General features: G+C 44.4%; 1 protein-coding gene across 2 annotated transcripts; it reads left to right on the top strand.

The window, feature by feature from the left end:
• The first annotated feature begins 1,051 nt into the window (after window positions 1-1,051).
• On the top strand, window positions 1,052-26,695 carry ADRA1A (adrenoceptor alpha 1A). Of its 2 annotated transcripts, XR_008463208.1 has the most exons (4): window positions 1,052-1,288; window positions 2,641-4,281; window positions 19,565-21,120; window positions 24,982-26,695. XR_008463208.1 is itself a non-coding variant. In XM_054180904.1 (3 exons), exons 2-3 carry the CDS (start codon window positions 3,399-3,401, stop codon window positions 20,074-20,076), a joined length of 1,395 nt encoding a protein of 464 aa, XP_054036879.1. In that variant the 5' UTR covers window positions 1,052-1,288; window positions 2,641-3,398; the 3' UTR covers window positions 20,077-22,917. The 2 variants fall into 2 exon arrangements, 1 of the variants encoding a protein (XP_054036879.1); XM_054180904.1 differs by lacking the exon at window positions 24,982-26,695 and having other exon boundaries at window positions 19,565-22,917.

Below are 26,695 nucleotides of genomic sequence, written 5' to 3'. Positions count from 1 at the left end.
GAAATGGTAGCTGAGCGTTTACAAATCACCTCCTGGTTTTGCAGTTTGCAAGGTTCTCAAAATTACTTTGAATTCCAGCCCCCCTCCCCTTGCAGAGTTGTTGGAACAGCGACTAAGGCTGCTGAGAAGCCCAGCTCTGCGGTCGATGCTCTCCTGGGGCAACCTGAGCATCACTTTTAAACTTGCCTCAGTTCAGGAAACGCGTGAATCCAACAAACAAACTTTCCCCCTCAAAGTTACTGCCCAGGAGCAGGAGGTGGAAAACTATGGAGAAATGGCAGCTGAGCATTTACAAACGGCCTCTTGGTTTTGCGGTTTGCAAGGTTCTCAAAATTACTTTGAATTCCATCCTCCCCACCCTCCCGCCCCTTGGAAAGTTGTTGGAACAGGAGGTGGAGAGACTGTCCTGCAAGAACAGGCACATGGTTCATCCGCTTCCCTGGGCTATAGGAATTGCTTTCCTTTGGCTGTAAAATCCCACTCTCTGCTCCGCTCCTTTCCTTTCACTTCAGGACACCATTTCTATATCTATCTGTTCATCAGCATTGACCCAGAGCACTTCAAAAAACAAAAAGCGGTTAAAAGAGCTACGTGAAAGAGCAACCTCACCTCAACAGCGCGTTCTGCTCAAGGCATTTCATACTCAACCCCCCCCCCATCTCCAGTGAGCTGTGCTGCCTAGCCCAGTAATTTGTCCCAGGATGAAGATCGCATGGTCAGTGTGTCTGTCTCTCCTTGTTATTTTCTTCATGCTCAGTTTGCCTGGCAGGCAATTCTCTTTCTACATCACAGGGATTACTCGTTAGCCTATAAACAGGGGCTTGTTAGCAGGCTTCCACTTTCTGATCTCTGCAGGAGCTGGTAGTTTGCATGGGGGGGGAAGAAAAGAAAGATATTTTAAACACCATTTGTCATCAGATTAAGTGCTCTTTCTTTCTGAGCAATACGGGAATGGCAGGGGATTACGGTAATGGCAAGGATACTGCCTGCTACATCAGCAGAGCAGTAAAGTTACTGCTGCTCCTTGACAGTGTGGAGCTGAGCACTGCAACTGGGGAGGGATCCCTCCAGGGATGCTGGAGCCAAGCCCCTCGCAAGCCTTGGGACACAGGGAATCAGCGCAGCCGGCAGCCCTCAAACTACCAGTGGGGAAATAAAGGGAGAAAAGCAATGGATTTTCAGGCACAGAGTCCCACCCGGGCATGAAGAGAGGAGCCTGCTGTGTTGTGCTGTGAATCTCCTTTCCGGATGCTCAGAGGAGCTGTGCTGCCTTCTAGAGACCAACGAGGTGAGTGTGGGTCGGGGCAGGCACAAGGGTCCAGGGTATGCTCTCCCCAAAACCTTCTCTCTCCCCAGGTTGGGCGTTATCTGGTTGGGTTTGAGCATGAATATCTGTCAGTCCTTTCTGCTGCGCCTCCTTGACTTACTGGGAAGTTTTGCTTCATGTGCTTTAAAAAAAAAATAAATCAAGTCTGATCATTTCTTAATTTTCTAGTCCACCATCAACCTTATAACGACCACAGTCAGGATGGTTAGAGGTGCTTGACGCTACAGACACTTTTTATTGATGTGGTTTGTGAAAACTGTCCCTTTCTTTCTTGGAATTATACCTCAACTAGTTCCCTCTTGTAGGAAAGAAAATACAAAGATTGAATTTCATTTTGGTGCACGGAAGGCAAATTCCCACAGTGCAATACCTTTTCATCTCCCCTCCCCTCTGCTTGTCACAACTGGGAATTTCGGGGGTTCAGGGTTTTTAATGCCTTTGCCTACAGGAAAATTCAGTTTTGAGATTCAGGTCTGTGACAGTTGTTGCTGCTCAGTGTTTGCGTAAAGTGTGATCCGAGGGACTCATCTGAGACCCAATTTAGGACGCTTACAGAGTCTTACCTTATCTCGGATTTAACAGGAGTAGTCTTAGTGGTGGTTTTTCACGTCTGATCAATATTTTGGGTGGGAACACGATATCCACATCTAGGTGCTGTGAAAGGCTTTCCAGCCCACACTTGTAGCTTTCCCCTCCGTGCCCCCCGGGTCTCAGTTCCCAGGCTTATCCTCACTTTCCCATCTGATGTACCTTTTCTCCATATTTAGTCAGCTAAGGCTGAGCTTGGCTTCCAGATACTCTGAAACATTTTGTCACTCAGTAGGAAACTTGTTCCTTGCAACATCATCTGCTTGGCAGGAATTGCTTTTTCCTATAGATTTCTAAAATGGGCGGTTTAGTTGGGCTAACGAGCAGTTCAGTGGGTAAAGGACTCACTTCATAACTCTTAGACTAAATTCTGGACTTACAAATCTACTTCACAGTTTGTAGTCCTGAATTGTGTCCCACAGGTTTCTGTCTCTCCTAGAACTGGTCTCTGCGGGTGAAGCGATAATTAGGATTGATTGTTATCCCTAAAGGCGAACCAACCGCTGCTGAGAACGTGGTCAGAAAAATTCAGGCAACAAAATCCACGTTGGTCTCTTGGTTGCTGTGAAACAATACTGGGCTGAAAAAAGGTTGGTTCCACTGACCGGAGCCAGCCTGAGGAAGGCTCCCTAAAATAGCCTCCTGCTCTATTCTTATATGGGAACCGCAGCAGTAAGTGAACGTTGCTTTTGGAATCACATTGTTTGTGTCTTTGTCTCCTTCAGGGGGGTGACGATCTGCAAAGAGCACAACAGCGTACATCGTTGACACAGCAAACTTCACTTTCCCCTTCAGAGCAAGCCAGAAGCCGCTGTAGATGAACTTTAATTTGCAGTCCAGGAGCTCAAGTGACAACAGCTCCACAGCATGGAGAAGCTGTGATTGATGCTTCAGACCCTGAAGATGGGTAGTGGCAAATATCTCAAATGACACTGTTGAGCAGACACGGCAGCAGCCTCCACTTTGTCAGGTTTCTAAGCCAGTTGTAAGGCAGAATCAGGACTAACACAACGTAATTAAAAGCATCAGTGATTTCCTCTTGGGGGAAACCTAAAATCGGAATACTTATGTTACCTAAATATTGAATCTTCCCCAAAAGGCCGAAATGGTTCTAACCTGCAATTCCAAAATTTCTCAGCATGTATTCCCGGAAAGTAGGACAAATAGCCTCTGCTTTGTGTAGCCTCACTTCTGCACCCCAAGAAAAATGCAAAAGGAGTTAAATTTGGCTTGAAAATAGCAGCTATTAACTGTACTATACTGGTAAAAACTTGGGGAGAAAGGTAGATTTTCTAATATGTTTCTGGATCCTTCTCATTGTTCCTGGTGCTGCACTTCTAAGACGTTCTTAAAAACTCTTTTCCCCAGCAAAGCCAGGCAAATGTGGCCTATAAGACCTTCTGAGAATTGATCTCATCACTCTTTCTACCTGAAAAGGGAGTGAAGTACAACAGCCTCACATGAACAGTATCAGACCCTCACCATGGCTTTCCTTCCTGGAAACTCCTCCGACTGCTCCAACTGCACCCACTCTGTGGGGCCTGTGAACATTTCAAAGGCCATTTTACTAGGTGTTATTCTAGGGGGACTGATAGTTTTTGGGGTTTTGGGTAACATTCTGGTTATCCTCTCCGTAGCCTGCCACAGACATCTTCAGAGTGTTACCCACTACTATATAATTAACCTGGCTGTAGCCGACCTCCTCTTGACTTCCACTGTCCTGCCCTTCTCAGCCACTATGGAGATTTTGGGCTACTGGGTCTTTGGGAGAATCTTCTGCAACATCTGGGCAGCTGTTGATGTCCTTTGCTGCACTGCTTCCATTATGAGCCTCTGCATCATCTCGATAGACAGATACATCGGGGTGAGTTACCCACTGAGATACCCAAGCATAGTGACAGAGAAGAGAGGTCTCCTGGCACTACTGTGCGTGTGGGCATTGTCTCTGGTGATATCCATTGGACCTCTTTTTGGCTGGAAGGAACCAGCACCAGAAGATGAGACCATCTGCCAAATCACCGAGGAGCCTGGCTACGTGTTGTTCTCCGCTCTAGGCTCCTTCTACCTCCCCCTGACTATTATCTTGGTGATGTATTGCCGAGTCTATGTAGTGGCCAAAAGGGAAAACAAAGGTCTGACCTCTGGTCTGAAGACCGAGAGATCTCGTTCCGAAGAAGTGACCCTACGGATCCATCGCAAAAACGCTCCTGAAGCGAGCGGCTCAGCATCCAACCCCAAGAGCAAGCATCATTTCTCAGTGCGTCTCCTCAAGTTCTCCAGGGAAAAGAAAGCTGCCAAGACCCTGGGAATAGTTGTGGGATGCTTCGTTCTGTGCTGGCTTCCATTTTTTGTAGTAATGCCTCTCGGTAAGTAAAGCAAAACCCTCTCCCTTTTACAGCACCTTCCCTGGAGGGAGGGCTGTGTTTGTGCCTGTGTCCAATAATGTTGATCAGAAAATCTCTGAGGGAATAATTTTCTATTGGAAAGCTGTCAAAAACCAAAACATTCACCGTCAGAAAGCAGTGAATGTAAAAAATGAGAGTCTCAAATGAAACAAACCATCTCTGGTTCAAAGAGAAGCATAAAATTCTGAAAATAATGGAAAGGATTTAGCATTCTTTTTCCGTACAGAAAAATACTCTTTCAGAACCAGGACTGTTACTTCCGACCAGCTCTGCCACAGGAACAATATCTTTAAAGGGGTGTGGGTTTATATCTAAGTTTGCAACCAGTTCTTCAGGTGATGTGTAAATAAATACGTAAAAGGTCAAGCTATAAATGCATTCAGGGTCAAAGTAACTGTTCACAGCCTTGGGGCCAGACCTCCTGGAGCGCTCAGCACCTAACGCTTCCCACTGTAAGGAAAAAAAATCAGCTTCCTATCAGGAAATTCAAACTATGAGATATCATACTCCAGATGAAATTAATGTAATTCTTAATTTATCATATGACCAGTCAGAAGACAGCAGTGAGGATCCTTCAAACTGATTTTATACTTCTCTGGCTTGCATCTATTGTGGAAACCCACTGAGCCCACTGGCCAAACACCGGCTTCGACCATCATGCTGAACATGAACATTTATTCCCCAGTTGTAATTCTGCAGGGGAGGAAAGTCAGGGATTTGTTCTGCTTTACTATCACTGAAATATAAAGTAGTAATTAGAATTTTAATTAAACCTTGCTCTGTCACCTTTGATGTGATTTCAGGATTTAAAAGCAGAATACTAATCCCACACCTATATCTGAGTGCAACGTATGTGGCACATCACACTGAAGTTTGCTTTTCAGCAGCTGTACTAAATATTAGTTTTTGAACCTTAAATCTGTGAGTTGCTCAATTTCGGTAGCTTTTCTTATGGAAAGGGCTTATGCTGTACAGGAAAAATAAAGTAAGATTGTGTGGAAGTTCCAGCTAGTAACAGAACAATGTGTGTAATTAAGGAAAAGAAAAACCAGCCTTACCTAAACATGAGAAGGAAGATTTGAGGATTTTCTTTTTAATTTTTTTTTTTTTATAAAGCTTATAAAAAGCTGTTCGTTTTCAATTAACCTCTATGGGATTTACTAAGATTACCAGGTTGTTTCATGAAAACTTGGCGCTAACGTTGCCATGTGAAAAAGCCAAAACTAGAGAATCTTTTCTGTTGGTCACTACCGGGAAGTGCTGGAGTACGAGATGTAGATGTTTCATGGGGAAGAGCCCCGAAAGACCTGGCTCATGCTGTCCGGGGTGTCAGCACCTTGGAATGCTGGTTGCCAAGATGTCTGAAACATACCCAAAAAGGGTTTGCAAGAACACATTAAACACACTTCTTTTCATGTGTAAACATGGTTGCCCATACAGAGCTGTTGTCAATTAATTTGCTTTGGATTTAAGAAATTTTATGGATTCAAGACTGGCTTTGCATCTTACTTTGATCCCTTATAAGGAAACTTTCTTGAGGTTAGCTTTGCTATCTTTGTGGGGTTACTATGTTATTTTTAAAGCATATAATAAGTCTTTCAAAACCTATTTGCTACTTTTGTTTAAAGACAAAAAACACTATTATACAGACAAAAATGCACAAAATAACACGTCTTCAAAAATACCAAGGAAACGCGTCTGAGGCAGACTGTCCCACCAGCCTGAGACTGTGCCAGAGACTCGCCCAGAGGCGACTGCATATGGCGCTCGACACCTATCCCACACAGAACCCTTTCGAAAAGATGGTAACCTTTTCCAGACCTACAGTGCAGACAGGTGAAAGCAGGCAGAGGGAGGAGAAGTGATTTGGCCAGGACCATGCAGCAGATGAGTGACAGTGGTCAGACTTTTCAGATACGCAGAATACTCCCTTGCCAAAACCATTGGCAGTTGGGGAGGCCACAACACAGCTGGCTGGGCAACAACAGCTTTGTTGTGCAGAAGACCAGCTCTGCAGCTTTGTGGCCACAGGACAGACCTATCAACGGTCCCATCGGCTGCTGCATGTCACTTCAGGCATTTGCAGAAGTCAGAGCCTTTCAAAAGCAGGCTACCCTCAGTGAAGGTTGTCCATGAGACGGACATTCTTAAACTGTGCTACACAAACCACTTCAGACAACTGGCAGGTTCTTACCACTCTATACAGCAGAAGTTCCCAAAACACCAGGTTATTTTACTGTGATCTGCAGCATCTTCGAGATCCCCCCCATCTATTAACATCAACTCGACCAACCAAGAACCACTTTAAAACAAGAAACACCAGGCTCGTTAAAGTGGTTAACAAATGGGGGTAGAAACTTTTGAAGTGCAGGTACAGGAAAGGGCGAGAGCGATAGAAGGAGATCAAGAGGGGAAGAGGGGAATAAAGGCATGGTATCCGTATCAGCAAGTGCTTCTGAAAATAACTGGAAAAATAACTTGAGTGTCCCCGCCACAAGACAATATCTTAATTGAAATCAGCATGTAAAGCTGCCAGTTGCAATCTGTGCAAGTAATGTCTTTCTTAACTTCTTAGATGGACGGAGTTTCATGCCAGGCAAAGGGTCTGTGCAAAAGCTTTCAGACCAACACCTTCCTCTCATTTGGCTTTGAGGTGTGTGGAATAAGCCAAGGAATCATCCTGTGGCATGAAAAGAACTGAGGCTACAATTTGTTCTTTCTCTGCATGCTGGAGTGCAAACCCACCCTTCACAACACTTCTGTAGAAATAAGAGTGCCGAAACAGCTAATTTCCCCTGGAAGAAGTCAGGCTTCCTTTTCTCCCTCTCTAGAGGTCACCAGTGGATCCACTTCTAGTCTCAAAGATTTCCTGTAAAAGCTTCCTCGAACTCAACATATCTTCACATATTGTTTAACAAAACCTTCCAAGTCACAGCTCAAGTGCTATCCAACTAGATCTGCAGTGTTTGTGTTCCCCTAATTAAATCTCGGTTCCCCTGTAGACACACAGCTTTCCTAGTGCAATGAGAGGTCCTTTTCCATGATAGTTTGGGGAAGGCTTAGACCAACTGAAATGCGGGGTAAGAGGCAGCAATCAGCACCTAAACAGGAGTTCAAACAGAGCCAGCAGGAGCTGTGAGGTCCTTCGACTATGTCCATTGGCCTCTATACAACACCTGCTCTTAGTGAGCTCAAATTCCATCTCTGCTCCACAGCAGTGAAACCCTGACAGTGTAAAGTGCTTTTTAGTCTGCAGACCTTCCTTTGAACTGGTATTACACAAAATGAACTGTAAACCCATTGCTGAATTAACTTTATTGGGGGAATTCTGCACAGACTCTTCCTTTAAGTGTCATTGCCTAAGAGCAATCACGTCCAACTTTTGCCCTAGTAATAGGTTGTGAAGAAAGACTGATGTCCACGTACACCTACAGCTCTCTGCAATTGCTTCCCAAGCAGAAGATTTTCAGATATGTCCATCAAACTTTCCTCATCCTACACTAAGCATCCGCCTTTCTATAAGTATACAAGGGATATATTCGACAGAAGGAAACGTTTGTCTTCTGAATAGATTCCTTGCCTGGTTCGGAGCTCTAAATAATTTCACTGACTGCCACTTGATTAGTACAGGCTGATGTTTGCTCCAAGCAGACTGCGAGAGCATCCTACCCCATAGGTAGTCTATTATTCAGCCCTTCAGAGGAGGTAGCTGTCTCCCTGTCCACTTTAGGGCTATTGCTCTCACATATCATCTTCTACACCTGTTGCATCATTTTCTTAATTTCTTATTTCTCTTCTGCAACACTTAATCACCATATTCGCAACCGCTAGCCACTTATGAGTGACTTGAGCTTCCCCATCTAACATGCCCTCGTATTAATTTACATAGCGAGAATAGCTTTAAAAACCTTTTAGAGCTGACCTTACACTTTGGTTACGCCATGCTTGGCTCCTTTCTCAAAACGTGACTGCTCTGAAGCGCTCCATTTGAATAGCTAGGAGGAGTGCAAGCCGAGGATTACAGCCCATGCATTCCTTACACGAACGAGAATACACTGCTTTACTGAAGCTAGGAGGACTAGCAGGTGATAGAGCTGCATTTTTGTATTCTACATTAGCCAAAGCATTCTTACCACCAAGTTTCTATTTTCCTATAAGCTATAAATTGAAACCATACTTCTCTTCCCAGAGTTCTTTAAGATCTTGTTTGACATGTTGCCAAATTTCTTTAAGATCTTGGGGGAAACCAAGTGCCCTAAAGTAAGCAAAATTGCTTATTGGAGAAACCATATTCTCCTAGGCAACAGGAAATAGGGATGACTTGAAGGTGAACTGGAAACCTGAGAACAGGCTCCTAGAGGATCCTGAATGTAAAGGAGCAGCAAGAGCAGGGCTGCTCCATGAGGGAGAACAACCCAGGAGCAGAGGGTGACAACAGGGCAGGTGGGACCTGTGCCCTCCCCAAAAGCGTGTACTCACCATACCTGAGCAGAAGAAGGCAGAGGTGGCATCCATAACAGGTTCAGCTGACGGTCCAGTAATCACCCAACAAACACACACCAACAAAACAGAGCCAGGAAAGAACAAGCCTGAGCTTACTTACATCACTCAAAGAGGGTTAAAGAAAAGAGCCTGACCTTATATGCAGCTCCAAGGCCAATGGGCAGAGGGTCTGTAGGTAGAGCCCACAGATGAGGCTCATCTGGCCAATTAAGGCTTGTTGGACTTTGGCATTCCACAATAACAGCATGTTTTCTTCCATTTCTGTTTTTTCTTTTCTCCTTGCAATTGCTAGAAAGGGCTACGGACAAATATAGAAAGAAATACTCAAGAGCTAGAAGAGTCCAGAAATTCAGTGCTTGCCCATAGTGATGTAACCTCATGCTCAACATCGCACCAAAGTGGTGTCAGCTGACAGAGCAGACTTTTTCCTGTAGCTGGAAGACGCTTATGGGTTGCTCTGGGAATTTTGCAAAAGGTGCATTTTCAACAACACAGATGACAATGATTGCAGATTGTTTTGAGGTGAAACATGCACAGAACTGATGGAAAAAAGAAAAGGGGCTGGGATATTACAAAAATGGTCCCAAGTTGGGATTGATGGTTCATCTTAACAAACCCTTAGAAGCAAACAAACTCACAGGGCTTAGTTGTCCACTTTCTGTGGCAAGCTAGCTTAAACCTATCTGGTCCCAGATGTTGAGTTCAGAAGCAGAAAGAAGCAAAAAGGGAAAGTCTGAGCCAGGATGTCACAGGGGAAAAAACAACCCAGACTACTAAACCAGGCAAGGGAGAGGAAAGCTTTTAGCGTTTGTCAATCATTCTCATGATGAAGAGAGCAGAAAAGAGGATATGCTGGAGGGTATTTATATTTGTAGTAGAGTAGTAAATTAGTCTTGTGAGCTGACACAAACACTGTCAAGGGAATCCTCTAATCCTGTCTACGTGCCTGTCTGCAGCTGGTTTCTAATTACTATTTTGTTGTTGTTGTTTTAAATGGAGTCAAAGAGAATGACTCCTTACTTTCGCTAGAGGTAAACCAGAAAAATAAAATGCATTTTTCTAGCTCTGCCGTTGATGCAATATCTCAGGAGGTCAGAAGGTGAGGAGTAGGAGCACGCACCAATGTCTGGAGGTCGGTGCACGCATGCCTGTGTTTTCCCGTGAGGTTTGCGTTTGTTGTGTATATGATCACTTGTTACATGTTTTAGTAAGGTGGCTGATTTAACTACGGCACCTTGCTTAGGCGCCAGAGGCTTGAGTTCATAGCCAGTCCACTCAGCTGTAAATGGGAAACTTATTTTTGGAAGTCAAAGGTGGCTGGACATGACAGAAAAGCTGCAGTTCTTTGTATGTTATCAGATACAGAATTTACCTTAATCATGCCACTAAGGCACGCTTGACTTGTCCTCCTCTATGTTGCAATGCTGAGACAACACAAAGCACTTTTTGTGTGTGTTGGGGTACAGTATTTCCCAAAAGGCTGTGCTTCAAGGACCCATCTGATTTTTGGTACCAGTGAAAAACATAGCAGATGTAGCTTAGAATCTTAGAATGTGTTGGGTTGGGTTGGAAGGGACCTCCAAAGGCCATCTAGTCCAACCCCCCTGCAGTCAGCAGGGACATCCACAACTAGATCAGGTTGCTCAGAGCCTCATCCAGCCTGGCCTTGAATGTCTCCAGGGATGGGGCCTCCACCCCGTCTCTGGGCAACCTGGGTCAGTGTCTCACCACCCTCAGTGGAAAGAACTTCCTAATGTCTCATCTAAACCTGCCCTGCTCTAGTTTAAACCCTTCCTCCTCGTCCCATGGCTACATGTCCTTGCCAACAGCCCCTCCCCAGCTTCAGGTACTGGAAGGCCACTATAAGGTCTCCCCGGAGCCTTCTCTTCTCCAGGCTGAACCGCCCCAACTCTCTCAGCCTGTCCTCACAGCAGAGGGGCTCCAGCCCTCAGATCATCTTCGTGGCCTCCTCTGGACCCACTCCAACAGGTCCATGTCCTTCTTGTGCTCTTGCTCTTTTCAAGACCATCTGAGTCTTGATTCAATGTGTTCTTCTGCCAGAACATGTTCAGATCAACTCCCACGGTTTCTGGATAAGCCGTCCTGCATCCTGCCCACTTACTGTCAAAGTAACGGGGCTTCGGACCACGTTCCTTTGTCAACGTGAACCAGAATATGACAGGGATGGGTCAGGGAAGCAAAGCCGGGGTCTCTGCTTCACCCATGTCTTATCACAGCAGGAGTTCAAATACCTGCTACTGTCCTGGAGGTTATACACTGCAATTCACTCTATTCCCTACCTACAGACTCCTGCCGACTGCAATGTTTTAATGAGCAAAATCCAAGTAACATACAGGATCCATCAGTGTGAGATACTGAGAGCAATTTAAACATGGGTTTTAGGGTCTTTTTGGGGCACAAAAACGCAGCGCTTGTGATTCATCCGTCCCCCATAGTTTACGCAGAGGTATAATGGGAACTACCAGGGTGTAAGATGCAGCAGCGAGCTGGGATCCCTCGGGAACAGCTTCACTGTGGGGGCTGGACAGAAAGTCACCAATTTCCTGTAGAATCGAGACAATTTCGATTGATGATACTGAAGGAATGGGTTGTATTGTCTTATCCTGTGAAGGCAGTGTTAAAGGGAAGGTGTTTACATGACGGGAGGGTGAGTAAGTTTGCTGATGAGGAAAACAAGGAAGAGAAATCAAAAGTTTTCCTGGGAAGCAGAACTGTGTAGAATTGCACCAGCCTTCCAGGGAATCGCTATCCTGGCATTTCCCCATACAGAAGGTAAACTGCTTAACTCCTTTTCATGAATCACCTCTTTTCTTCTTTAGAATTGGATAGATAGTGTCATAGCAGTAAATACAAGCATGGGATCCTCCTGTCTCTTCTACTGCTTTACTTGGAGGGCAGAGAGTAAGGCAAACAGCCCACACACTCCCTCGTCATCATCATGGCTGGGTTGTCCAGGTATTCAGAGAAACGAGGATCTGAACCCCCTTTCTTTTCGTTGTTCAGCTGATAATAATATAATAAAATAAAATGAATAAAAGCTGGGACAACTGAACCCTCAATATAGTTTTCATATCAGAAAACAGTGAACTCCAGCCATGGAAGAAATATTCGCGCTAGGTTCCCCACACTAGCACTTCGGTGCATTCCCTCAGCGGCAAAAAGAAAAAAAAGAAATTAAGGGGAAAAAGCCCCAAAACAAAGCTCCAGCTCATTCTCCGGAGCACAGGTCAGGGAGAAGAAAGGTGTTTACGGTCCGTGAGTCAGGGAGCACAAACGTGAGTGTCTGTTAAGCCACTGAATGGGGAGAAAATAAGCCATGAAGATAAACAGCCAAGAAATTTCCTTGGCAAGTTGGTTTTTTTTTGTTAATCACAAAAGGTATTTTTCATAAACACAGACTGGAAAGGCTTTGTTGGTCCAGGCTGATAACTCAGCTGCACTGAAGCCTATGGCAAAGATCCCACTGACATCCCTGTGGCCAACATTTCTCCACCGTTACCGAGTCCTGAAACGTTGTGTCCCACTGACTCATAGAACAGCAAAGCAGCGGAAGGAATTGGTGATATTAATAGCCATTTACGCTGAAAACGAGAGAGACAAAGTGGAATCAGTTGTGCTGTTTCGTGATTCACATCTCTGGCCCTCCTGCACGCACTACCTGTCAGAGAAGGCTTCTCCTTGCCTTCAAAACGTCCCTGCTTTGTGTAGTCACCACTTTCAGGTCCCTGGAGCAAATGAACCAAGAACGTAATTTTTCCCTCACTCTCAAACGTCACGGCACAATTTAGGATTTGTTAGTGATTGAAAGGCGATGAGTGATTCTCCCACCCCACCCGGCAAATGTCAGGATTTGTTTGCAATTTGGATACGTAAGGGAGAGACACTCAGCTCCTGCTGAAGATAATTATTCCTGTATTGCTAACCCCAAGGATTCCAAAATCACGACCAACAACCACAGAATGACAAACTCCTGAGACAGGCTGAGATAGACTCATCTTCTCGAACTATTCTCTGAACCACCCGCTTGGGTTCTTTTAATTTTTAAAGGAAAGCTAAGATTTTGTTGTAAGTCCATGTCTCTGAGAGCAAGGGCTTCGGGACGAATATCAAATATCTTAAAAATGTGAGCAACAAGATCCAGAATCATTCCACCGCAGTAACGGCACGGGAGCTGGAATTCCAACGACAATGAAATTGATTTGTAAAACAATGTGATTATTTGGGTTTACACGGGTAACAAAACCTCAGTTTACCTTCCCATGGTTTTTTATCAGCTTTCTAAATCTGCAACAGCCCACAGTGAATCTGGAAATAGTTGCTTGCTGGGATGTTTGCGCTTTGCCAGAAATATCATCCATCGTAAGTGGGTACAATATGAAACAGAGCATAAATTAGGCCTGAAAAAATCCAAATAATCAGAGCACCGTTCCCAGACTGACCCATTCCCGTTGCTTGTCCTTCCCACCCCTCACCTGTGTCCAAACTCCCGCACCCTCCTGGTGCCCCAGAGATCTGGATTCGGCCCCTTGTGAAGAGAAACAAACTCTCGCTTCTCCTTCTACATCTGTTTATTATGGGTCAGGGATATCTAGGCACAAAGTCACCCTCATTTTCCACCTGAATCAGCCACAAAACTCCAGACCCCGGGACAGGCACAGCTGTAAAGGTGCAAGACTTGCCAGGTGCAGGCTCTTACCCTTCCTCATCTCTATGAACCTCTGTTCTGCATTTGTCGTGTTAATTTGATTGTACAAACCCCAGAAGCGTTTCCCACTGTTCAAGGGTTCTTTGGTCCCATGTTTTGTTCCCACAGAAAATACTTTCCATAAGGGAGCAGCAGGATGAGACGTGCTGGGAGAGTATATATGTACAGAGCGCAGCTGTTGCGTGTCCGCGGCAGAACATATATATATAAAGATACTTTCCAGAGTGTGGTTTGTGTCTTGACCCCAGATGCAGTATAGAATGCCATCTTTATGGAATAAAGTTCAGTGCTAACATGGAGCTTGGGAACACAAGATGGAACGCATTTATCAGTGTTAGTAGAGCAGGCTGCCTCCGGAGAGACCTAGGCTGCCCCTGGTACAGAGTTAATCTGTGTGGGGCCGTCAGTGCTCCTCCGTGCTTCATCCTCTGGGTTTTAAGGGCAATTGCTCTGGAATGGCTGCTGCCCTCTGGCTTGACCCCCTTAGGGCAGATCCCAGGACCTGAGTTTTAAGTTTTGCCTCCCACTATCCCCGTCTCCAGTTCGCTGTGGTTCCAGAGGCGTATTTCGTATTCGTCAGAGGCAAGAGGTGCCAGGATTTTTGTTTGATTTCTCTGCAAGGTTTACGTAGGTACTTCTCCTGGTTCCCTAGGACACTGCAAGCTATGATAACATAACGCTAAAAAATACCGCTTGGTTTCTCTGCTCACAAGGTGCACGGGCACTGCTGTCATCTTCTGAGTGGAATCTGTAACATACAACACAAAAGGGGGGAAAATGTAGTGAACCTAAACAGAGCTGCAAGATTTAGTAGCGGAGATGGATTTTAACACCACTATGGGTCTGTGGGTCATGAAAATACGTGGAATCTCATTCCCATGGTGCTGACAGAGATGATACAGAGTGAACAAATAACACAAATTCCTGTCGTCTGGTAGCTTCTCAATCCCTCTGTGCTGTCCATCAGTGAAACGACAGCACGACATCAGTACCGCGTCTTAAACAACCTATAATCAAGCAGCTCCGCAACTTCTGACAAATTACATCTCTGTGACTGAATTGGCACTTACTCACCAGGAGGTACACGGAAAACTTCTCTCTCAGATCTGAAGAAACTTCGAGTTGACAAACAGGAAAATAAACGACAAGGGAAGGGAATGCAATCCTGACATTTTCAGGGGTGAGTGATGAAATGCTTAATGGGAAAGGATCTCAGGAGGCTAATAGTACATTTTATTTTATTTAATTTTCAGACAACAAGCAATTGAATTGTGCTACCGACACTCGAGAGCCCTCAACCTTTTGAAAACAGAGCAGGAATTCAAGCATCATTTAGTCAATCCACAATTCAAAGGCGGTAAAAGATCAGTTGAAGTTTTCTTCACTGTTCTTCCAGCACAGACTGCAGGGAGACAGTGGAAGATGAAGCCTCTAAACTGTAATCAGTTTTGCCACTATTTACCATTTTATTCCTGCCAGTGTATCAGGGAAGACATTAAGGCATGTAAATAGGATAGAGAATAAGTTTTAAGAAAGAAAACTTTTCACTTCTCAGCGGCTGCACACTATCCAGTTCTATTAGAGGATACCTGGATGGCAGCACTTGATTAATCTCTGATTACACCTGGCCTGGAGTGAGAGAATTGGGAAAGCTTGCTCTGGAGAATTAAGTGCTATAATAATAATTCTGTTTTCTCAGTCCTGGCTGATAGTAGGCAAGTGTCCAAACCCCAGCTGACACTAACTGACAGCCGCCAAATGGTCAAGGATTGACTGGGCATGGACTCTGAACTGCTCACCCCAGCTCCACGTGGTTTCTCTGTACCACATTTAAAATCATGGTTAATGACGGTCATTGTCTTTAAAAAAAACACAAAACAAACAACCCAACCCAAAACACAAAGCCTAAGTTTTATTTCTAGTCTGAACTCAGCCAACTCGAGCTGCCAGCCACTGCCCGGTTCGATGTTTCAGGCCACTGGACACTTTATCACCAGAATTAGCAGCACTGTTTGAAAATGACTCCCGCTTGCTACCAGATATATCAACCACTGGTATTAATCATGACAGCAACATCACTGAATATTAAAGGCCTGGAAGAAAAGAATACATTCTTAGTATTCTGTGGGGAGGGACGTGGTTGCCCAACGGCTTGGAGAAGATGATATTTGTCCCCTTTTGCCAGATAGGCAGGTAGCCAAGAGAAAAGATTAGGGCAAGTTTCTGAAGTACAGAGGTAACCAGGTGCCCGCAACAGAAGGGCATTGCTTTCTGTGGCCTTTCGAATAGGACACCACACTTCTATAGAGGCACTAAGCAAATGCGAGCAATGTCAATACTTCCTCACAGCAGTCTGCAACACACAGCGGGATTTTGCTCATTAGACAGAGAAGGTACAGGAGGTGGAATATTTTTTTGCATCCTGCACAATAATTCAGTGGCTCGGGGTTTAGACAGGCTGATCTTGATTCATCTTGCTCTGGAAGTTGAATAAGCTGTCAGCATGAGTAAGAAAAAGGTCCAAATTATTTCTACCTTGGTTTTACATCTAGCTCTGTTACTTATTGGGTCCATTGACTATCAATTCCAGCCTCAGCCCTTTCCAGATGCTACTAACGAGGTTTCTTCCTGTTGGTGTTTGTCCTGTTTCATTCACAGGACAATACACAGTTATAACGAAGCCCGCAGCAGAGCTTTAGCTGGTCTAAACATAAACATGGTCTAAACATTGCCCAGAGAAGCTGTGGCTGCCCCATCCCTGGAGGGGTTCAAGGCCAGGTTGGACGGGGCTTGGAGTGACCTGGGCTGGTGGGAGGTGTCCCTGCCCAGGGCAGGGGGTGGCACTGGGTGGGCCTTAAGGTCCCTTCCAGCCCGAACCATTCTGTGATTCTGTATCAACCTTCACTGACCAGCACAACCAAACGCACAGCGGAGCAAAGCCACTGTCCTCAAGACCAGGTTGTACCCACCACGGGAAAGAAAGAGTTAAAGACAGCATGTGCTGGGGTCTACAGATAGCAAAAATTGTATGCTTTTAAAACTACTTCGCTTTCTTTTCACTGTGTGTTGTTCCAAGGCAACAAGTCTCTACACCGATGAACCAAAAAAGGTTACATTAATAAATTAGCATGCAGATCCCAACCCCAAAAAAAGAGCAAGAGACAGACTCTGACACTGGCTATTTTCTATTTTTAACAGACTTTGGCAAAGCACTAGCATTCCATTTAGAGTGAGCCAGAAGTTGCAGCAAACAGGAATTGTTATTGTTTACCCATTTTTACACTCAGCCTCGCACAGCGGATTTCCTAAACCGAGATTTGTTTCACCTTTTGTCCGAACGCAAAATGGGAAAGCAGTAGATATGCCGCAATTAAATGAGGAAATAAAGAAAAAATTGAGCATGATTTGAGCATTTAGAAGCCTTTCATTATTTTTCATCTCCCAAGGACTTCAGCCAGAACGTTCTGTGAGAATGTTATTTAGTTGTTTTTTCACTAAAGGAAAGTGGCATTAATTTGCTGAGAAAAATTCTGGGCTATGGATATGCCTGCTCACTCGTGCTGAATTTTTTTTTTTTTTAAAAAGAGTTTGTTTTCTTTAGCACAACGTTTTTGGTCTTAAAAACTGGTTGTATTGAAACTGATAGTGAAACTTCTCTACCTGGCTAGCTTGGAGCAACGCGGGAGCCATCACCAGCGAGACTGGGGCTTGGTGGCCGGGTTGTGACTGGGGTTGGAATCAGAGGTTCAAGGTAGGAGGAGCGAGCTCCTGCGGCATGTTCTGCACTGCCTTTGGGTGTTCTGCTGCTCCACCACACAGCAGAAGGACTGGGGCTCAGGGGACCTCCCCCAGGCCAGGGATAACTGGAGGGCTGCTCTCCTCCTCCTCCTCCTTCCCCGCCAGCAGCGTGTCCTCTGGGCCCACCAGAGGAGCTGGTGCCACGGCAAGAAGACCTCGCGTTGCGTTTCGCAGCGGAGGCCGCGTTCAGCAAGAAGGAGCAAGTCATTAATCACCCTGCACTATTTGTGTCCCTGGTTCAGGCAATATTTTGATACGTTCTCACACAGGCAAAAAACACCCTGAGAATTCCTCTCGGGCTCTTGCTGCTTGAAAGCATTTGCCGTGCTTGCTGTAAGCTTTGTTTGGCGAAGATGGGGAGAAAAAGGTTCAAACCGAAGTTCAGCAGCTCTCAGAACTAAATTAGAACACCCTCTAAGTGCATTATTAGCTTTTCCTTAGGCAGGGGTGGTCCAACGAACAGATCGATCCCCGCAAATCTGCGGAGCTGCTCACAGACGTAGTTGAACTGCAGAGGATGACAAATGTATTGATGCCTAAATCTTCCACAGTATTTCTTTCAACATGCACATGCTTACAATTTTTCCAGGGGCAAGCAGGAAGACAAGCATGTGTCAGCGCTAAAAGTTCTGTTTATTATAAACTTGACTATAAAGTCCAAAACAAGCCAATTATGTTTTCTGGGAAACTATTTTTCTTCCTGTGCCCAAACTAATTACTGACGTTTGTAAGACAGAACATCTTCCTTTTTTTTTCTTTTTTTTCTTTTAAAGGAGGCAAGTAAGAAACAGCCTTTCCCCTTGACAGCATATGGCAAATATTTTTCACTTTCTCTGGTTCTAGATTCATTTTGCAAAACTGGTTTTAGAAGAGCTGTTATCACTTACTCCCACCCCAGCATCACACTGAGTTTAGTTTTCTGGTTCATTCACATTCAGACAATATTGTTTTTATCTCTAAGCAAAGAGAAGTACCAAATAAGAGAATTACAGGATCTTGTTCCAACGGCCACTTTCCAGCCTCATTCAAGAAAAGCAACAAATTTCTAAACAATTCTCCATAAGCCCCGGTGTTGACTCTTTGATGTCTTAAATATGGCTCTGGAGCTTTATAATAACACCTCTCCGTGAGCAAATCTCTTAAGCATTTACCGACACCTTGTTCAAATTGCTTAAAGTTAAAAACTTGCTTATGCAACTTGGTAAGGAGCTCGAGTTGTACTTAAACAAAAACCAAAGGTTTGGCATTAGGAGAAATGTTCCTGAGATTTTAAATCAGCAGATAACTCAGAGGTAAATCCTATGTTAGCATATGTCATTATCTATTTTTTAAAAAGTAATGCCGTTTACTTTTCAATTTGCATGGTCACTTGTAGCTGACTGTTGTGCCAAGGCCGTGAGGACTCATGAGTGCACAATTTAGGGCTCTGTCACTGATAATGCTGAATAAGCTTCATGAAGATTTCAAATTTTTTGAATATTGTCCTGCCTTCTATAGAATCAAATGTCCCATAGTACTTTCCTTACTAAGGAGCCGTCCAAGTTCTTGCTCTTTGAGTCGTCCGTGGGAGGTAACCTTGCAAGTATATATCAGTATATATATCCTGGCTGCCCATGAGACCCTCTCTAGTGCTCATTGACTTAAGAAGGAACCTTTCCTTTAGCTTCTCTGAATTTTAAATGCATTGTATGAGACAGAAAAATGCGGATAGTTAGATTTTCTAAAGGTTTCAAGGGAAAATGAGCACTCAGTAGTTATCATTTGTAAGACTTTTAGCTGGAATGCAGCCAACTCAGTAATCCTACTTACTCTGGCTTCTGAAATGGTGTGATTTTCTTGCCATTTGAAACCCCTTCTGATGACCTCCTGGATATGACTGTTATTTGGCTAACTAATCTTGAATTAGAAGTCCCTGAGGAAGCAATTTTCCTCTATCACTTGATACCAGGCCTCTTGCTTGTCTCTCTGTCTGCAAATGGGAATGCAATGCTTGTATAATAAAGTAGATGTCTTGAATTGATCTCTGATAGAAGATGCATGTAATTTTACAACACCATACCTTCTGAAAGATGTTTTTCTGCAGGTATTAGGCTTTGAGTCATAGATTTTCCAAGAAAGAACAGAATCTTATTTATTTTTTCCAGTGTTTAAGTTTCTTTGGTTACCTGCAATTTCTCACTGCCTCTGCCTTAACACTCTGTGTATTTTCCATTTTAGGTTCTTTCTTTCCTGCAATCAAACCCCCGGACACACTTTTTAAAATAACATTTTGGCTTGGATATTTAAACAGCTGCATCAACCCCATAATCTATCCGTGCTCAAGTCAAGAGTTTAAGAAAGCGTTCCAAAATGTCCTGAGAGCACAGTGCCTCCCAAGGAAGCAAGCGGCAAAGAAGCAATCCCCAAGTTTCAACCTCAACCATCCCACTAGACAAAGCATGGAGAGCGGCAAAGGCGTGGTCCGTATCCCCGTCGGCTCGGGAGAAACCTTCTATAAGATTTCCAAGTCGGATGGGGTCTGCGAATGGAAGATATTCTCCGCGGTGCAAAGCATGCCTGCAAAACATGCCGTTTCTAAAGACTGTACTGCTGCCAAAGTGAAAAGTAAAGGTTTCCTCCAGGAATGCTGCTGTGCGGGCACTTCACGGAACCTTGTCCATGAAAACTGCAAAGTGCCAACCATTAAAATACACACCATCTCCCTCAGTGAAAACGGGGAGGACGTCTAAGGGACGGAAGCAGCACAGGCTGGCAAACGCGTGGCTCTGCTCGTGGGACGTTGCTCTTATTGGGAAGTAGAAGTAGATGCTACAACAGTTGAAGGGATCTGGGTGAAACAAATACCATACTGTAAAACAGGGTGAAAGCCTTTGAGACGTGATGTCTTTGAGTGTCGGTAGCCAGAACGAAACCCCTTAAAGGCGGTGAATGGCTTCAGCGGATGGTGAGCACCCTACGGTCTTCCGAGAGACTGGCCTCTGCAAGTCATTTGCCTGGCGTTCAAAGGCTTTATTTTTCACTGTATTCCCCTGTTTCAAAGTTCCTGGTGCTCTGATGTAAGTGCAATGGAGGACAAAGAGCAAACTCCAAAGACCCCACACTGATTTCAGCATGGATACTTTCAGACAGCACCACATTTAGACCCATTTTGTGATTCTGCCTTCCCCCCGCTCCAAAGCTAAACCTCGATTCAACAGCCAGAACTGAGGTTGGGAGGCTCAGGTCTTGGGACAGTGTTTACAGATCTCTGCTTACTTTTCATTACAGGACTGTGGACAAGAATGTTTTTCCTACTGTGTTTTGCCTCTTTTGTTCGTGTCCAGGTCCTGGCTTGGTGAGGTCCTGCACACCTTGAGGAGAACAGGCAGCTCTTTGGGTTTGCATCTTCAGCTGGGCATCCTCGTTCCTGGGCTGCCCCAGGTGGGGATTTGGTCTTCTGCAGTGCCCACAAGGCTGCTTGTCCCCAACCTGTCTGGAAAAGCGGTCACTTCAGCTCGCAAGGCACGGCAAAAACACAATCCTGGCTCTTGCCTTGCTTAGAGTCACTCTAAATTCCCCTTTGTGTTGTGGATTTCGGTAAACTCCATGGCCAAGGGAAATATGGTGCCAGTGGCTGCACTCCATCTAGCTCCAGAGACCAACCCGAACTTTTCTTTTTCGTACAACCAACCTCCCAAATCTCCAAACAAAACCAAATGAAAATGTGCATGCATCCTAGGCTTGTTTGGAAGCTCTCTGCGCTTCGATGCAGGTCTAATCAAATTCGAAGCTCGGTAAGTCATCATCAGATAAGGCTCAAAGACATCGCTTTCACTCATCCATTTGTTTTTCTTGTTCTGAGTCCAGCAGGGACCTGCTTAAAGACTCAGTAATTCCTTGCTCAGGTGCTTGCTTGTCAGATCAGTGCCACAGTCACTGGAAAAGCTGCAGACATTTTGCTGTCTCCCTGCCGTCTTATGCCACATTCCTCTTCTGGCTCCTTCAATACCAAGCGCTCTAAGCTTTCCGTGAGGTCCCGGGTACCCTGGAGCCAGGAACTTTACCCTGGTTCTGAGCAGTGGGAGTTAAGCACGTTAAACGACTTAAGGACATACATCCCCATGAGAAAGGGCCATCCTTTGGGAATTTGGGAGAAAAGCATGTGGAAGCATGTTATATTTTAATATAGCTAATCCAAATAAATAAATAAATGAGCTGTTCAGCATCTGGAATAAATAGTGGGAGGAATTCTCTGTACAATATTAGAAATAAGCAGCTCTTGACATAACTCCTCCTGAGCCTGCCAAGTAAGAATGCGGCTTCTTGAAACAACACATAAGCCTTTACTCATGTCTCAATGTCAGTTCCTGTGCTGAATATCTACTGGCTTGAAAAGGGAAAGCTTAAGATAAAGTTAGCATTTACAAGATATAGCCTTGAAAGGACACCTTGACATTATTGATGAGGAATCATTGTTTATTCATCTCTCATTCAGTATTAAGTCCCCAGTGTAAAGAGAATTTCAGTCTTCTGCGTCTTTTATTTATGCATGAATGAGATTTCTTTCCTCCTGTGAACACATATTTGCAGACAGAACATTATTGGACAATTTGCAAAAGTAAAGTCTCATCCTCGGGGTTCTTGTTTTGCACAGTCCTGGAAGGAGAAAGCAACCTCAGAGTGTAACTAGATGGCCAGGATGCGAATCAAAGCACTGCCACTCTAAATAAATGTTCAGCTCAAAGCGAAAGAAGAGAGTAGAAGGACCTAAGATTGGGTTTTGCATAGACAGTTCACAGAGGCAGAACAAGCCAGGTAATTTTCCCCCTACATTTGGCCCCTTTCTCAATGCATTAAAATTATTGCGTAATATCAGCACACCCAGGAAATCTATTACAAAGTGCCCAGGTCTTGCCAGTCTTGCAGGACCAAAAGTAAAATCTGTGCAAACAAGAGTCATGTCTTTGGGCTGATTCGCCAGTATTTACTCAGACAATGCCAGCCTGATGGAGCTGTGTCAGAGAACAAGAAAGGTGTAAAAGACCGGGTAAAGTTGGCACCTTTTTTCTGGTGTCGTAACCAAGAAGATTTTGGGTCCCGTATGCGATGGTAAATTTTCCTTGCAGCGCTTGCTGACTCAGATATGTATGTCCTGTAGATGTTTTCAGCTGCTAACATGTCACCTCAAGCAGAGGACTTGCTTCTCCCAGCCTTCAAATAAATGAGGGTGCAGGGATAGGAAAAAACGAAGGCAACAGTTCTCAGCTCAGCCTGCAGTGGTCCTGAAGACATTGAGAAGACACTTGAATTCGGAAGACCATCAAGCTTTTATTGTGTTTGGTGGGCCAGTGAATGGCACTGGCTACCTCTTATACTCGGAAAACGAAATATCTAGCTTAGCTGATTAGCTGAAGCAAATAGTTATTTGTTCTCCCACATGAATGCTGCATAAGAAAGATACAGAATGTCCCAAACAGGTTAAAAGTGGAGGAGAATTCAAATCAGATCCCTGGACCCAAACCTTTATTTATTTCCAAAAGCACATGCTCGCAGACAGCAAATCTGTAGCATTATCCCATGTTTATTTTAAATAAGAAGTCCACCCCACCCTTAAAACTTTTCTTAGGGTTTTTCAATATAGTCTAGAATTTGAAACAAGAAGTGTTGAAATACCATGAAAAAAAATAATATTCTCATGGTACTTCAAGCCAAGACCAGAAGCAGAAAAGCTGGAAATCTCATAAGAAAGTCACGTGGGGCTCGTGGCCGAGGTTTTCAGTCTCACGGGGTTCAAATACGTGGGACGTTTATTTGAAGAAAACCTGAACTCTGAAACATCTTGAAAAACACCCATTAAATTGAGCGAGACTAGCAAGATTTAAAATCTTCACTGCACACACTTGCTGCCCAACCCTCTCCATATACTTATTTGATAACTTGAACCAATAAGGTCATTTGTGCCATCTCCCCTTTGGAGCCGGGAGATCTACAAAGGGCCTCTCCAGCAATTTTAGATTTGTTGAGGTTTCCCGGTGTCAGGCAAAGGGTTGTTGTGGAGCTACACAAAGGCTGACACAAAGGGATTAGTCATTTCATTCCAGAGCAATTCTGAAGCTGCAATATAATCTGAATCTGTAAGAAGACGATAAATAAGTCAGCATGCTGGTGGCAGTGCCTGGATAGTCGCCTTTGTGTCGCAGCGCTCCTGCCAGTAAGAGACACAGCTTAGAATAATCAAGTCCCGGTCTCATCTGCGCCCTTTTTTTTCCAGTCGTCAAACAGATGCTAAAGGACCTCTCTGTCCAGTGACTCTGAAAAGCACTGAGACCTCTGCGTCAGGCGAGCCGGGTCCCAGCCACACCTCTGCTGCTCTCACGTTTGCCAGCAAAAACAAACACACAATTTGTTTGGCTCACTCGGAGAATTTCTGCATGAAAACCGCCCTGTTCCCTTGTTGCAAGCAGGGTCATAGGCACTTGTCATCCTGATAGACGTTTGGACTGACAAGTCTCAAAACCATAGAAGGAGCTCTAGGGGGGAAAAAAAAAAGAAAAAAAAAAGAAAAAGAAAAAAGGGGGAGTGCAGATTTAAGCAGCCCATATTTTTCTGTTATTTAAAGTGAACTTGACACTGGTGAAAGAGCTACAGCCACAGAGGCTAAATGTATCTGTCTACCTAAAAAGCACTAGCAGTACACGAGATTTCCCAGTGGCTTACCATCTATCATCACATGTGAAATCATTCTACAGTCGGGATTCCATCGTGTGAAATGCTGTAGGAGCTCAGAACAGAGAGCAGAAGGTGGTCAGATGGGAAGTAAGAACACAGTGGAGTGCCGTGATTTTTCCCCTCAAAGCCACGTCCAGTGGACCACGCTGACCTGCCAATTGGTGTGTCCTGAATGACACCTTTGAGGGACACCTCAAAGTTTGGGTATGACATCCCACCATCCCTCCTTAACTCTTCTCAGTTGAGAGAGACAGCCAAGATTTCCATCTTAAGCAGAGCAGATAGTCTCTGCTGCAAAGGGTTGAGAGCTGCCAGCATCGTAGAGATGACTTTTAATTTACACGGGTTGAGGCTAAGCAGACCACCAATCTCTTTTCCTCACAGGGCAGGGAAAGTTCAGTATTCCAGTTTCCACTGTCAATGTTCATTGAGATTTACTGTCTTATGTTTTTAAGGCTTCATGTACTCTGTAGAATTATTCAAATCCCAAATACTTAAGATCTGCTCATTATCCAAATAAATGTCTCCTCTTTTTTTTTTTTTTTTTTTTGGAATATTGCTCTGCCAAATCCAAGGATAAATTATGTACTGTGTAAAAGCATGTTTTCCTTTGCCGGGCTTTAATGTCTTAAAAAATCCATGGCATTGAAAAGAGGAAAGATTAAGGTAGGAGTATTTCTTGCCTTTCTACTCATCAGAGTCAGCAAATGGATTTCACAAAGCTTCTTCAGTCTTACTTGCAAAATTTCCCTGCCTGACTTTTTCAATTTTCTGAAAGGTAACAGTTACAGACTGGAGTGTAGTAGACCGACTGAAGCTGGTTAGAAAAGCTCTTACTGTTTTCCTGAAGTGGGAATTGCTTAGTTCTAGGTATGCCTGTTGGCCTCACATTAACTGACGCTCATGTTTGAATGGGTTTTCATCAGGAGCTCCATTTTAAGATAAAGCTGCTGAGGTGCAGAGTGATTCGCTCAAGGAAGATTTCAGCTGTCCCATGTTGAATCCATGCTTGGTAATTAACTCCGTATCCTACTCAGAGACACCTTTATCCTCTTTCCCATCTTAATGTTTGGATAAGCAAGACAATGCTGACAAGCAGCTCCATAGGACAGGCTCCTGACACCAATTATTTCTGGATGATTGCTTCCAACAACAGAGCCAAGGAGAAAAGCCGGTGCGTCTTCACGATGTTGCCCTAAGCTCAAGGCATATTTGGGACTTGCATCATGCAGTGTCATCATTTGCCAGAAGGAGAAGGTATCTAATAGCTCACAGGAGAGACGTCGTAACGAGACAGCTTCGTCTACCTGCTCTCTACCCGCTTCTGCGTTCCTCATCCCTGCTCCAGTCCCCTTCTGCCCAGAGCCTTTGAGTCTCACCGTATCAGCCTTTAAATTGTTTCCCAAGAAGCCCAAGAGCCAACCAGTGCTTTCTATGAATGAATCTGTCCGATATTTATTCTGTTTCTTGCCTAATTATAATGAGACTCACAGGGAGAAGGTTAGACTGTCTGGCCAGACTAATCCTGTCTTTTCCTATCAGTGCACATAAGTAAACTAAGCCTTCTCCACCTGCAAAAGGGAGCTAATCCGTAAACATAATCAACTACTTTTTGAAGGTATTCCCAAGCAGATTGTTTAATATATGACAGTATTATGAAAATCCAAGGCGCTACGGAGGTAGCTTGTGGTGCATTAAAATAAAGATCTCCCACCCGGCGTGATAAATGTAATTGAATCACTTATTTCCCAGGAGGAGATTAAGCATTTGTATTGGGGATTCGAGTAAAATGTCATGCCTTCTCCACAGAGCGTGCTGCATATTTCTCATACTGACAGAGAAGGAGAAAAACAGCAAGAGTGCGCTAAGGGGAAATGAATTTCCAAAGAGGAGAGGTATGTATTGCAAGCAACAATCACATAAGAAATAAAGTTGTTTTTTTTTTAGTTCCACAACACATTCAAAGGTCTGGTTAATGCAGATTACAGTCTGGTATACGGAGCTCAAACCCAGGCCGAGAAATATCCTCTCCTTCATCATCACGATAACATTAAGATCTTTTTCAGAGTCAAAAACGTCCAAGCGTTAATACTGAAAAGCAAAAATGATTTTCCAGTACTCATTGTCTCGGACTGAATAACAAGACCTTCTTGCATCGATCCAAATTTCTTCTATGATCTGCAAAAGCTCAGTCCTTGAAAACCATTTCTTGAAGTAAGAAAACACAAATCTAGCCAGCATTTCAGCCGGTTTCCACTTCAAAAGCAATTCCACTCGGCTAATGGTCACAGCATCATTGTCTAGTGATACAAAGCCTTGGCTGAATGCCACTGAGCGCTCAGTTCTCCTTACTGGCCTTACGACTGCGGGAATCGTATGCAAAGGTTTGGGCTTTTTTCGCTTTGCCGGTCTTCGGTTGCAAAACTGTTTTATTTTTTCTTCTGCCTGCTGCAGCATTTTGCCTGCATGTTGTGCAAGTTTGGCTGCCAGTGGTTTTCAAAGATGTGTCTTGAGATGGGCACTGCGTCTTCTGGACACGATATTCCCGTGTCATTGAATTTTCTACGTGCTGTTTTTAAAGGCCCATTGTTAACCATGCGACGTGTCCGAACAGTCATGCTGGTCATTTTCTTGAACAAA

Source organism: Rissa tridactyla, chromosome 20, assembly GCF_028500815.1.
Source record: "Rissa tridactyla isolate bRisTri1 chromosome 20, bRisTri1.patW.cur.20221130, whole genome shotgun sequence".
In the NCBI taxonomy this organism is placed as follows: Eukaryota; Metazoa; Chordata; class Aves; order Charadriiformes; family Laridae; genus Rissa; species Rissa tridactyla.
Note: the sequence above shows the minus strand (reverse complement) of the source record. Positions and strands in the feature narration are given on the sequence as shown.